Below are 11,287 nucleotides of genomic sequence, written 5' to 3'. Positions count from 1 at the left end.
TTTCTCGCTGCTTCAAGGGAGTTCAATTCGCGCTCCAAACCGTTAGCATCGCCTCAGTGGTTGGACACCAAAGTGCCAGTCCTTGTCACAACCTCTCCTTCCTCAGCGCCAGCGATAGTATCATCAGCCTGTACAACAGCTTCCTCCTCGTCTTCCTCACAACCCTCCTCTCCTATTTGCTCCCCCTCCTCCTCATCCCCCTCCCCAAGCGTCTCCCTCAAACTCTCAACCCAAGCATCATACTCGCCGACATCCTGCGTCACCGCCCCAGCACCCAACACCTTCCCCCTCTGCTTGACCTGCTCTTCCTTAGCAATCAACGCCTTCTCTAGCACGCCAATCTTGACCTCGTCTCCATTTCGTCCCAATGTCCTCTCATCCCAACCTCCTTTCTCATCACTGACCAGCCCGTTCCGCCAGCAAAACGCTATCCACTGCCGCCAATGCTCATTCTGCTCCAAGACCTCAACGTTGCCAATAACGAACAGCGCTTCTTTCGCTCGCGTAAGAGCGACGTTCATCTTCCTGCCTCCACCCACGATACCCAAGCCTGCCTTTTCGTCTTTAGCCAGAAACCTCGTTCGTGCTCGTGTTGTACATAGCACAACGACCCGTTTCTCGAGTCCTTGAAAAGCTTCCAAGGGACCGATGTTGACGTCCATAATCCTGCGCCTCTACCATACTCGGATGAACGGATCATTGAACGAAGGAGTTTGACCTGTGCGGCGAAGGGCGACATGATGCATATGTCTGATTGCTTGACGGAGGAATAGTGGTGGAGGGTTTGGACTATGTTGCAGGCGATGCGCGCTTCGGATATGTTGTACCAGCCGCCGTTGTCGCGTTCGATTTCGTCGAGGCCGGTGTGTGGGATGAATAGAACGGGCCACTTGCGGCCGCGCCAGAGATCGGACTGTTGGAGTGGGGTGTTTGGGAGTGGAGCCTCTGGGATCAGGGTGTTGTTGTAGAAGAGAGCGCTTGGTACGCTGAGGATGGCGGGATGGGAACGGTAGTTTCGGACGAGTAATGTGAATGGTGGGTATGTGATCGGTAACATTGCCTGCTTCAGTACTGGTGGGCCGGATGATGGCTTGATCTTGGAGCGCGAGAGAGGGTGGTTCTCGTATAGCGGTCGTTGAAAAAGCCGGGCGAACAACGACCTGCGTACTCGAAGGTCGCGGGATACGGTTCGTGGTCCCAGTTGCTTCTCATCTCCTGCCATCACTATGCGTGGCTGGGGCGACGTGGTCGGATAAGTGAAAGGCGGGCACACAACGCTAATGGCAGGCAAGACGTCTAGTTCAGTAGCTTGAGCTGCCTCGTCTATGAGTAGGGCGCTCCAATGTAGCTTCGGATTGGGGATTTCGTCGTCCGGGCTGAAAGCTGATGACATATTCCTTTGTATAGTCCAGAGATCATTGTTGGTCAATCTTGCGTCTGCCAGTATGGCCGCATCTTGACAAGAGGTTACTACGATGTTGAAGGCCATGAGCTCCCGGAATGGTGGCAGACAGAACATGTCGTTCTCGATATGGCAGTACTGCAATAGCTCCCGTGGTACCTCGTTATCAGCCCTGCCTGGTCGGTTAAGTCGAAATAGCTCTTTTCGTGAGAGATATTCCTTCAGCCTGAGGGCGAGTGTATCCGCCGCGGCCTCCGATGGAGCGCATATTAGCATGTGTGCGATATTTGTAGTGTTCAACAGTTGCATTGCCGTCTCTACCAGAGTCTTTGTCTTTCCTGTACCTGTTAGGGTTAAGATAACAAGTCAGTGTAGTCCTAGATGCAATTCGCACAGTTGTTCCCTTACCTGGCGGTCCACTGATCAAGTAAGGCACAGTCCCATATACGTTAGTACATATATCGTTGACAGCATGCGCTTGTTCGTAGTTGACAGCGCGATCGAAAAGCTTGCGATGGGGAATTTTGCGCAGTGTAGTTTGGACTTCTCCATGAGCTTCATCAGGGAACAGGATTCGGAGACTCCAATCGTTATGAGAATCGTGGGATGCGGCTCTCGTGGCGTCGGCATGAGGTGTGGCATACTTGACACCGGGCGATTCGCCAAAATGATTCAGTCTACCGTTCGAGGATGGGTAGCCATATGTCCGTGGGGAGAAGCCGACGAGTCTCAGCTCGGAGCTGAGGTGTGCCAAAGCTTTTCGCCGGCTTTGGAGGACGTTGAACTTCAGTGGAATGACGACGTTAGCGAACATGCGCATGGGTGGTACCGGTGGACAGAGGCCATCTGCTTTGAAATAGACTGTTTCTTGCGCACGGTTGACACCGAAGACTGCGGTATTGTGCTGTACGCCTGTCCAGGGCCTGAATGCTATTGAAGGAGTTCCTATGTATCCGAATTGGTAATCATCCACATAATTTGGCATCAACGTCAAGGCTCCTGTCTCGTTAACATACAGTTGACGTATCTGAAGCACGTCGCCCATTTCAATGTGTGGGTTATCTTCTCTCAGTCCTGGGATCGATAGGCACCAGATGCCCTCCAATGGATGGTATTGCCAGAGTGGGACTTGATACATCGCGTATGATTCGTTTTCTTTCTCCGTCGCTATACACTCAATGGCAGTCGATGTGTCGAAGTGTTGCAGATAGGTAGACTCATTGAGCGACTTAGGGAAACCCGCTGCTGATCTGATCGTGTGATCTTCAGGCTCCGCGTAGGGTGGAGGTACAAAGCTTGTTCCGGCGACTGTATGTACATATTGCTCGAAGTCGATCAAATGTCTGGGTCTTGTGTTGATGACAGTAGCCACTTCGGTGTTGATTGCTTGGAGACCTGGTGGAACGAAAGGCGCGGCGTATACATCATAATCCCATGCAATGTCAGCTGGGTCACTCTCGGAGGTATCGTTGTTCCTGGAAGTCTCTGGTATACCTTGGTCCGTCGGTGAGACTTGCTGCTCTTTTGGCCTGAGAGCGATATTAGGAACGGCTACAAGCTTTGAAATGTCCTTCTCCATGGTTTTACCGTGCTTGTGTTGACCTCCGTTCACACCGGAAGAATTATGCGGCCGGGTGGTCGCTTGGGGCATCGCGCTATCGGTCGTCGTAATGCTCTGTGTCTGCGAGCAGCAGTGTTGACCAGGCGCGCTGCTAGAGCTCTTGAGCCACGCCGTCCCTGAGACTGTAAGGATTGGAAAATTCGAATGACTTCCTGGGTCGATTTCGATATCACGGAATGTTTCCGCCAGAGATGGCGCGAGGTACCTGCTATTGCGAACGAGCACTACGGCGCAATATGATCCCGAGCGGTAGATTGAACCCGGAGCTGGCCCGCAGTGCTACAACACCCTAATATTCCAACAGAAATGACTAGGAAATATCATCTGGTGTATAGAAGTGCAAAAGTCGTCCCAAACATTGACTCCGTAGATCACCCTTTTAGAAATTCAATGAACTGCGGACGTCCGCTTGGCTGGAACGTGCGTGTTGGGAGGTTGAGGACTAAGGCAGCAAGCCGCATCAGACAGCACTGGAAGATATATTGTGATGTATACTTTCAAGAAATGGATCCCAATCGTGTCAATATCGGGCGTCGTTGTGGCAAAAGGTCAAGTGTTGTAGGTGTAATGTCGCGTAGCAGCCGTGATGATCGGTCCTGCCTAGCGCCGCGCTAAAACTCAGACGCAAACGCGTCACCGTTGGACGCACTCCAGATTATCTTCCGGCCGCCCACTACGACTGGAGACACAGGCTCTGCCATTTGATCCACGGTATCGCCTGTCGCTACTACATCAGCAGCTTGAGAGCGTGTATCTTCTTTCATCAGATCGCTGATTGACCGTACAGTGTTGTCTCGACGCGACTAGACGCGCTATCACAATTCCGACAGCTCTAAAGATAATGGTGAAATATGCGTGTATCACGCGGATGACATGACAGAAGCGTGTGCAGTTCGACTGGATAATCGCATGTGTCATACATGTATCCACCCGTATGTTGTGCGGCACTGCTGCTATCGACATCGATCTTGCTGCACTTCCCCGCAATACGTCATGATCCGAGGTTGTACAGGTGGACATCAGTTTGTCGAACATGCCGCATCAGTGAGTATAGCATCTATTCTACTGTTGCGCGACCCAGTCTCATTCTTTATTTTTTCCATCACATTTCTCCTACACTGCTTCATCCACAATGTCCAATCAGCAGCTGGTCGAAAGCAAAGGCATCTTTCACGGCCTACCTGTATATCCCTCGTCGTTGAAAGGGCTCACAGCCATTATAACCGGGGCAAATGGTATCTCTGGTAACTATATGTTGCGTGTGCTAGCGCAGGATCCCGAGCGATGGACGAAGATTTACTGTTTGTCACGGAGACCACCCGCGATCCCCGACGGACTACCGCAGAATGCCGAGCACATACCTCTCGACTTCCTGCAGGACTCAGAAGATATCGCGAAAGTGCTGGAGGAGAAGGGTGTCAAGGCCGACTACGTTTTCTTTTACTCCTACGTGCAAGTTAAGCCGAAAGAAGGTGGTGGCTTGTGGAGCGACGCCGAGGAGATGTGCAAGGTGAACAGTACGTGCTAGCTGATTTATAACTTCCCATTTTGCGAGACTGACCTACCGCAGCCGCCCTCCTCAAGAACTTCTGTGAAGCTCTCACCATAGCCAACATCAAACCAAAGCGCATCATGCTCCAGACCGGCGCGAAGAACTACGGTATCCATCTCGGCCCTGCAGCTACTCCCCAGGAAGAAACAGCACCACGCGTCACTCTCGAACCCAACTTCTACTACCCACAAGAAGATTTCCTCTGGGACTTTTGCAAAAGGCAGGGTATCGACTGGAACGTATGCATGCCAGCGGGTATTCTCGGCGCTGTGCCGGACGCCGCAATGAACCTTGTTTTTCCGCTGGGCGTCTATGCAAGTGTACAGAAACACTTAGGCGAGAAGCTTGAGTTTCCAACTGACCTTCAAGCATGGGAAGTGAACAGATGCATGTCGAGCAGCAAGATGAACGCGTACATGGAGCAATGGGCTGTGCTTAACGATGGGGCGAAGAACGAGAAGTTCAATACTATGGACGGTACGACCTTTACGTGGGGTAATTTCTGGCCAAAGTATGCGGGATGGTATGGCATTGGCTATGAGACTCCCAGCCTGGACGACAGTGCCTACACAGTCATTGCTACAAAGCACGATCCGCCCCCGCGGGGCTTCGGTCCCCCTGCAAAGCTCCGCGTCCGTTTCACGCTGACTGATTGGGCAAAGCAAGAGAAGGTACAAAAGGCATGGGAGGAGATCATTACTAAACATGGTCTCAAGGTAGACAAGCTTCAAGATATGGATATCGATCGCATCTTTGGATTTACGGACGGCGGCTTGATGGGCTCTTCTCTGGATCTTACAATGAACAAGGCGCGGAAGATGGGCTGGCATGGGTTCGTGGACTCAAATGACGCTATCAGGGAGGTGCTTGGAGAGTTTGCAGAACTCAAGATGATTCCTCCTCCAGAGATATAGTTCGCGAGACAGAGTGATCAATTAGGTTCTCTGTCCGCTCCCAAAGATTCGCGTAGCCTTCCCAGACGGATCCACTAGCAAACGCCCCTTTGTAAAGGTTCTTGATGACTTGAATGACATCGTTCTCTTGCAGACCATCATAAGCTGCCATTCGCTTCGTCATCTCGTCCATAAGAAGTGCATTCGAGTATGTGTTCTACTTCATCCCGATCTTTTGAATGATCCAACCAAAATAAGATGCTTCCTAGTCAGTGCGCTTCCGTTCTTTTGGTGATGCTGTCGTAAAGACATGAAATTTCCCCGATATTGTGACCTTTTTGAGCGCTGGCAACTTTCAAGCACCGGCAAGACGTTAAGGCTGTGACCTGCTGCTGACGTCACTGGGTTCGAACATCCATGAGCAACCCATATACTAAATACGTCAGGTTCGTAAAAGCAGAGTACACAGGTCGCCGCAGTCGTAATGTGTAGGTAGTGAAGGAGGCGGAGCTGACTCCTGACGCTAAGGCACCCGCGCTAGCACACGCGGAGCAGGAGCCCCGCCCCACGTCGCGGAATGGCTTGCTGTCAACGCGTTTTCTCGGAAACAACTTGCTAATTGTTTGCGGATATGGGAATATCCTAAATCCCTTCGAGATTGGACTCGCAATCGCTGTGGGTTATTTTCGATAGGTGTCTCTTGCCAACCCAATTGGCCGACTTTCCCGTCAAGGCACCGACGCGTTCGCCATCAACGCCGACGACGCGCTACCTTCAAGATGTTAGCCGACGGAAAGATCGACTCGCTAGATACGCATCTAGAGCAGTTCAAACTCAATGATCAAGCCAGGCAAAATGATCTAACAGTAAGCCAATACTGAGATTTCCTCACTATCTAGGTAGTCCGCATTCCGCTAACCCCGCTTAGAACCTCCTTAGAGAGTATGGGCAACTACTCGACGAATACAAAGACCTAAAAAGAGCCTATGAACAGAAAGGCAAGAGCACTATCGCTGCGCCTCCAGGCATACCTATACCAACCATAGCTGCGGCGACAACGGCTCGCAACCCATACGTCTTGGTGTTAATAGACGGCAACAACTACATCGTCAGTATTATCATGACTTTTCGAACTTCGCGCTGACATATTTCAGTTCAACGATGAATTCATTCGCGACAAGGAAGAAGGTGGAATGCGCGCTGCTCGTATGCTCAACGACGCCATTGAGAAATACCTCCTGCAAAGCTTCCCACAAGCCCGATCCGCCCGCATTCATGTCAAAATCTACGCAGACTTGACCAATCTATCTAAGCAACTAGCTAGGTCCAAGCTCGTCGGTTTGGAAAAGCGTTCGCTTTCTCCCTTCTCGGCTGCGTTTACCCGAGCCATCAGCCTCTTCGACTTCGTTGATGCTTTAGACGAAGAAGGCACCAAATTTAAGATCCGAGAACAATTCAAGATCGCCTCCGAGGATAGTGCGTGCAGCCATGTTCTGTACGCCGCTTGCCACGATCCGGCTTATTTATCCCAACTCGTACCCTTCAGCGGTGTACGCGACAAGATTACCCTTGTCCAAGGCGCTGGATGGAACTCGGAGTTCCACCAGTTTAACTTGAACGTCACACAGTTCCCCACTGTCTTTAGATGGTCGGAACTTCCCGTTACTGTGCCTACAACCAAAGGTGGTCCATCAATAGCACCCAAACAAAAGGCACTAGCCGCAGTACAGAAACCGATACTCACACCCGGCACGTCGACTCCACGCAAAGAATCATGGAGACGAGACGACTCCTTTAGCATGAGCGACTCCGCATTCGGCGATCTATCTCCGATGGAATCCAACAGTTTCTTCGACCAAGAACGCGTAGGCTGGGAAGACCGTTCCGCATACACCCAAACAGCCAAGTACTCCTCAAAACCAGAAAAAGACTCACAGCTATGCAAATACTTCCAAAAAGGAAATTGCCGCTTCGGCACCAAATGCAACTTCCTCCACATCCTCAAGACCCACTCCGATACAAACGGATCCGGCTCTTCCCAACCACCAAGAGGGCCCACAGGAGCGCCATACCCCTCTCTACCACTCTCATCCCAATCATCCCAACAACACCCCTCCCCCAAGACCTCCCTCTCCGCCCTCCTCCCCGCCGCCCCAATCCCGGGCTTCATCCCCCTAAACACCTCCCACCAACGCCTCGACCCCCACCTCCCCATGCCCGCACCCTCCGCCTGGAAAACCTACAACGCGCGCTTCGCCAAAGCGAAACCCTGCAACACATTCCACCTGCAGCAGCGCTGCACAACCCCAAACTGTCCTTTCGACCACAGCGAACTAGAACCCGAGGCGAGGCAAGTGCTGGAGTATGTGGTGAAGTGTAATCCTTGTCCGAGGAAAGGGGCGTGTAGGAGAGCGGATTGCTTTTATGGACATCATTGTCAGAGGGAGGGGTGTAGTGAGGGGGAGGGGTGGGGCGTTAAGAAGTGTCGGTTTAAGAGGGAGATGCATTACTGTGAGAAGGATTTGAGGGTGGGGAGTTTGGTGCCTGCTGGGGAGGACGTGGGTGGGAATGGGAATGGGAGTGGGGTGGGGATGAGTGGACTGGAGGTTGGGGATGGGGAGGATTTCATGTGGTAGGCTGGTTTAGATGGAGAGGATGTGTGGTTGGAATGGAAGGAATTGGCGATTTATGAATAATATGTATCGATGTCATATCACATTCCTGTATGGTATAGCCTTGGTATGAGCTAGTCTATGACGATAAAGCTTCCAAGTAAATGCCCATGCCCACCAAACGCCACCGCTAGAAGCACCTGTATATGCACAAACAACTCGAAAGAGCAAAGTGGTATAGAACATCCCAAAGATGAAACCAAAAACATTACACCGTCTTCAACACTCAAGCTAATATTTCTTCCCCCTCCGTCTCGGCAACCCAGACTCTACTCCCATGCCCACACCTGCCGTCGTCGCACTCGGCGGAATAACCACCTTGGGCGCCATCAACCCCTTCTTAGGCGTCGCGTCACCCATGCCGACTCTGCTCACATTCTCCTTATCACCTGCCTTGGCAGACGAGGGTGTTTGTGGCAAGACAACTTTTTTCGGCGCAGCAAGCCGGCTTTTGCGTTGGACGCCTACAGGTGCGACGTCGAGAGATGGGAGTTTCGTGTCTGTTGTGCTGGAAGAGAGACTGCTGTTTAGAGATGTTGATGTTGACGTAGGCGTGGGAGTAGCCGCGGGTGTAGAAGAAGAAGAGTTGGACGATGCAACGGCCATCTTCTTGACTTTGGTTGATTTGGGCTTCGATAATTGTTTCTCTTGCGTCGCAGCCTTTTCTTCTTGAACAGCTTCCGGGAGGAGACTTGCAGGTGCCAGAAGACCCTTCCCAGGCGTACCGTTCGATGTGCCCAACCCACGTACTCTGCGTATCTTGGGTGTGGACGTCTTGCTCGTCTTTTCCTTCTTCTTCTTGGGCTCGGGGGTGCAGTCAGACATGCCTAGTTCGTCTGGTGTGGCTAGGGACTCTGCGTCTGCTAGGGCGTTGGCGAGGGTCTCGGGGTTCTCTTGGTAGTATGCTAGTGTTTCGTCCCAGCGGACGTTTTTGCCGACGACGAGTTCTTTGGTGGAGTCGTCGAGGGGAGGGAGACTGGAGTAGTCCATAGCGAGCTTCATTAGTCGGACGGTGACGCAGAAAGCACCCTGTTTGTTCTTGCGCGTGTTGTTGCGGGTCATGTCGGCGAGGACCTTGGCGTCGTCCTTCTTGAGTACGACGACTTCGTTCCCGTCGGCACGGCGAATGTTGATCTTTGGTGCTGGTGCTGGGCCGATTGACGCGGGAGTGGGTAACCTTGTCTTCTTTGCTCGTGCAGAACGTCTTGACCCTTGTTCGCTCTTCTCTTCCGCGGTTTCGATGTCCGTCGCGCCAGGGGTAGGTGATGGAAGCTTTTCATCTGGCTTGGCTAGCGTGAGTGTTTGCGACAGATCCAGCGTCAATTCGGTGTGCTGCTTAGTAGGTGAGTTGGGATCCTTCTCTTCAAGCACCTTGCGGGGTGAGGCTAGGGCATGTTTGATGATATCTGAGTCCCGTCGGTTCTGTACAGATTCTCTCTTGTGGGTAGTGACGGCAGCCTTCTCAGCCTTGCTTGCGGCAGCACGAGTCAGGAAGTCTTTGAGGATGGCGGTGTCATCGTCGATAGCGACCGTCATTGTGACATCGTCAGGTCCAGACTCGGGGCGTGGTGGAGGCGGAGGCGAGTGTAGTCTGCGTGGGGCAGGCGACTGTGGTTTGCTGGGTGTGAACGAGAATGTCAATCCATCGGCGATGTCTATAGATGCTGAGGCAGGCGCGTCGGTCATGGTAAGGTCCTGGGCAGGGGACTGAAGAGCCTCAGGGGAGGCTGGTTCCTCCTCAGGCCGCAGATCATCATCCATCTCTTCTTGCTCAAGCTCGTTGGGCTCTGACTGAACTGCTGTAGGCGCAAGACTGTGCTCTTGAAGCGCTGCTTGATAATCCCGCAATATGTTCAGCTGCAAAGAAGCTTCCGTGAACTCGTCTTCACGGTCGACCGCTTCAGGACACTTGAGTATATCTTCCTTCCGAACTGCGTCTGTCGATGTACCTAGCTCAACCTCAGATAATTCCACGTCCTCCTCATCTTCGTCGCTGACGTCTTCGTCAAGTGCTGGTGGCGGTGAAGTCGTGGTGTTTTCTAACGGCAACGCTGGGTACTGTAGCTCTGTCACAGTCTCGGGTGTCTCTGACATCAGCTCGGTATCTTCACGCGTTGTTTTGTCTTGTTGGTTGACCACCTCATCTTGGATCTCAACATCCTCTTGTGGTTCCCCACGAACGGAGATCATTTCCTCTGTAGCGATCTCCTCTGAAACATTGCTGATGCTTTCGGTGGATACGATCTCAGTCATAGCCGTCTCCGCCTCTGCTTCTAAGTTGTCGCTCAGAGGAAGCTCTGGATATTCGACCTTCTCCGGCGATGCGGTCGGGATATTCGACTGCTCCCTTAGTGGCGAACGGAATAGCTTCGCGAGCGTCGCGTCTTGTGTGGATTCTGCTTCTTCTTGTTCTTTGTCGTCTGCGTCTATGATCTCGTAATCGGTAGCTTCGGCCGTCGGCGCGTCCACTGCGAAAGTGAAAGTCGAGGTCTCTTCGTACGCAGAAGGTACGTTTTCCACTAGTTCGGTCTGTTCGATTATGTTTGTATCTGTCTCGTTGATGCTATCCTCGCCTTCCACGGTATGAGCACTTTCTCCCTCCTCTTCACTGTCGACTTCGTCGTTTGCACCGATCGTGGGGTCCTCGATCTGAGTCGCTCTCTTTCCTATAAGTAATCAGCGGATGTCGTGGCCATGCGCGTAAGTAACGTACTTGGCAGGACGCTCTTCCTGCGGTCCCAGCGCGTCGCCTTAAACGCGCGCTTCTTGCCGCCAAGCTTGCTCGTTGATTTCTCCATAGCCTTTGGGCTCATGTGCTGCCGCCTCTTTACTGGTCTTGAACGCGCGTCTCGTTCCTCCTCGTCTTCTGCTTCTTGTGGTGTGTCGTCGGCACGCGACCTGAGATTGAATCTGCGCCAAATCTTCTTCTCCTTTCCTTCTCCCACCCTCTTTACTTCTTGTTTCCTCTCCCATCCTCGCGGTATTTTGGAAACTGGCAGCGCATTTGGGTCGAGGAATGCCGCATTGGTCTCGTTCCAGGTGTTGTCGAATGTTGCTGTGGGCGCGGCGCGCTTGCGCGGAGTGAAAACCATGACGTCGGCCGTGTATTGTTACTGTAATGAATAGATCAATGGCGCGCAAACACGG

General features: G+C 52.4%; 4 protein-coding genes across 4 annotated transcripts; 2 read left to right on the top strand and 2 right to left on the bottom strand.

Moving 5' to 3' along the window:
* Nucleotides 1–53: 53 nt before the first annotated feature.
* J4E90_008951 (uncharacterized protein) lies at nt 54–2,981 on the bottom strand (the record flags this gene model as incomplete). Its single annotated transcript, XM_051438472.1, is given in 3 exon segments — nt 54–666; nt 684–1,746; nt 1,859–2,981. The coding sequence occupies 3 exon segments, from the start codon at nt 2,979–2,981 to the stop codon at nt 54–56; spliced, it is 2,799 nt and encodes a 932-aa protein (XP_051287782.1).
* Nucleotides 2,982–4,155: 1,174 nt separating this feature from the next.
* Nucleotides 4,156–5,489, top strand: J4E90_008950 (uncharacterized protein; the record flags this gene model as incomplete). The annotated part of the gene is made up of 2 exons (XM_051438471.1): nt 4,156–4,540; nt 4,594–5,489. The coding sequence occupies 2 exons, from the start codon at nt 4,156–4,158 to the stop codon at nt 5,487–5,489; spliced, it is 1,281 nt and encodes a 426-aa protein (XP_051287781.1).
* Nucleotides 5,490–6,247: 758 nt separating this feature from the next.
* J4E90_008949 (uncharacterized protein) lies at nt 6,248–7,994 on the top strand (the record flags this gene model as incomplete). The annotated part of the gene is made up of 4 exons (XM_051438470.1): nt 6,248–6,334; nt 6,397–6,576; nt 6,623–7,830; nt 7,988–7,994. 4 exons carry the CDS (start codon nt 6,248–6,250, stop codon nt 7,992–7,994), a joined length of 1,482 nt encoding a protein of 493 aa, XP_051287780.1.
* Nucleotides 7,995–8,371: 377 nt separating this feature from the next.
* On the bottom strand, nt 8,372–11,232 carry J4E90_008948 (uncharacterized protein; the record flags this gene model as incomplete). The annotated part of the gene is made up of 2 exons (XM_051438469.1): nt 8,372–10,806; nt 10,854–11,232. The coding sequence occupies 2 exons, from the start codon at nt 11,230–11,232 to the stop codon at nt 8,372–8,374; spliced, it is 2,814 nt and encodes a 937-aa protein (XP_051287779.1).
* Nucleotides 11,233–11,287: the final 55 nt, after the last annotated feature.

This window comes from Alternaria incomplexa (assembly GCF_024043165.1).
Source record: "Alternaria incomplexa strain BMP 0042 chromosome Unknown scaffold_14, whole genome shotgun sequence".
Classification (NCBI taxonomy): Eukaryota; Fungi; Ascomycota; class Dothideomycetes; order Pleosporales; family Pleosporaceae; genus Alternaria; species Alternaria incomplexa.
Note: the sequence above shows the minus strand (reverse complement) of the source record. Positions and strands in the feature narration are given on the sequence as shown.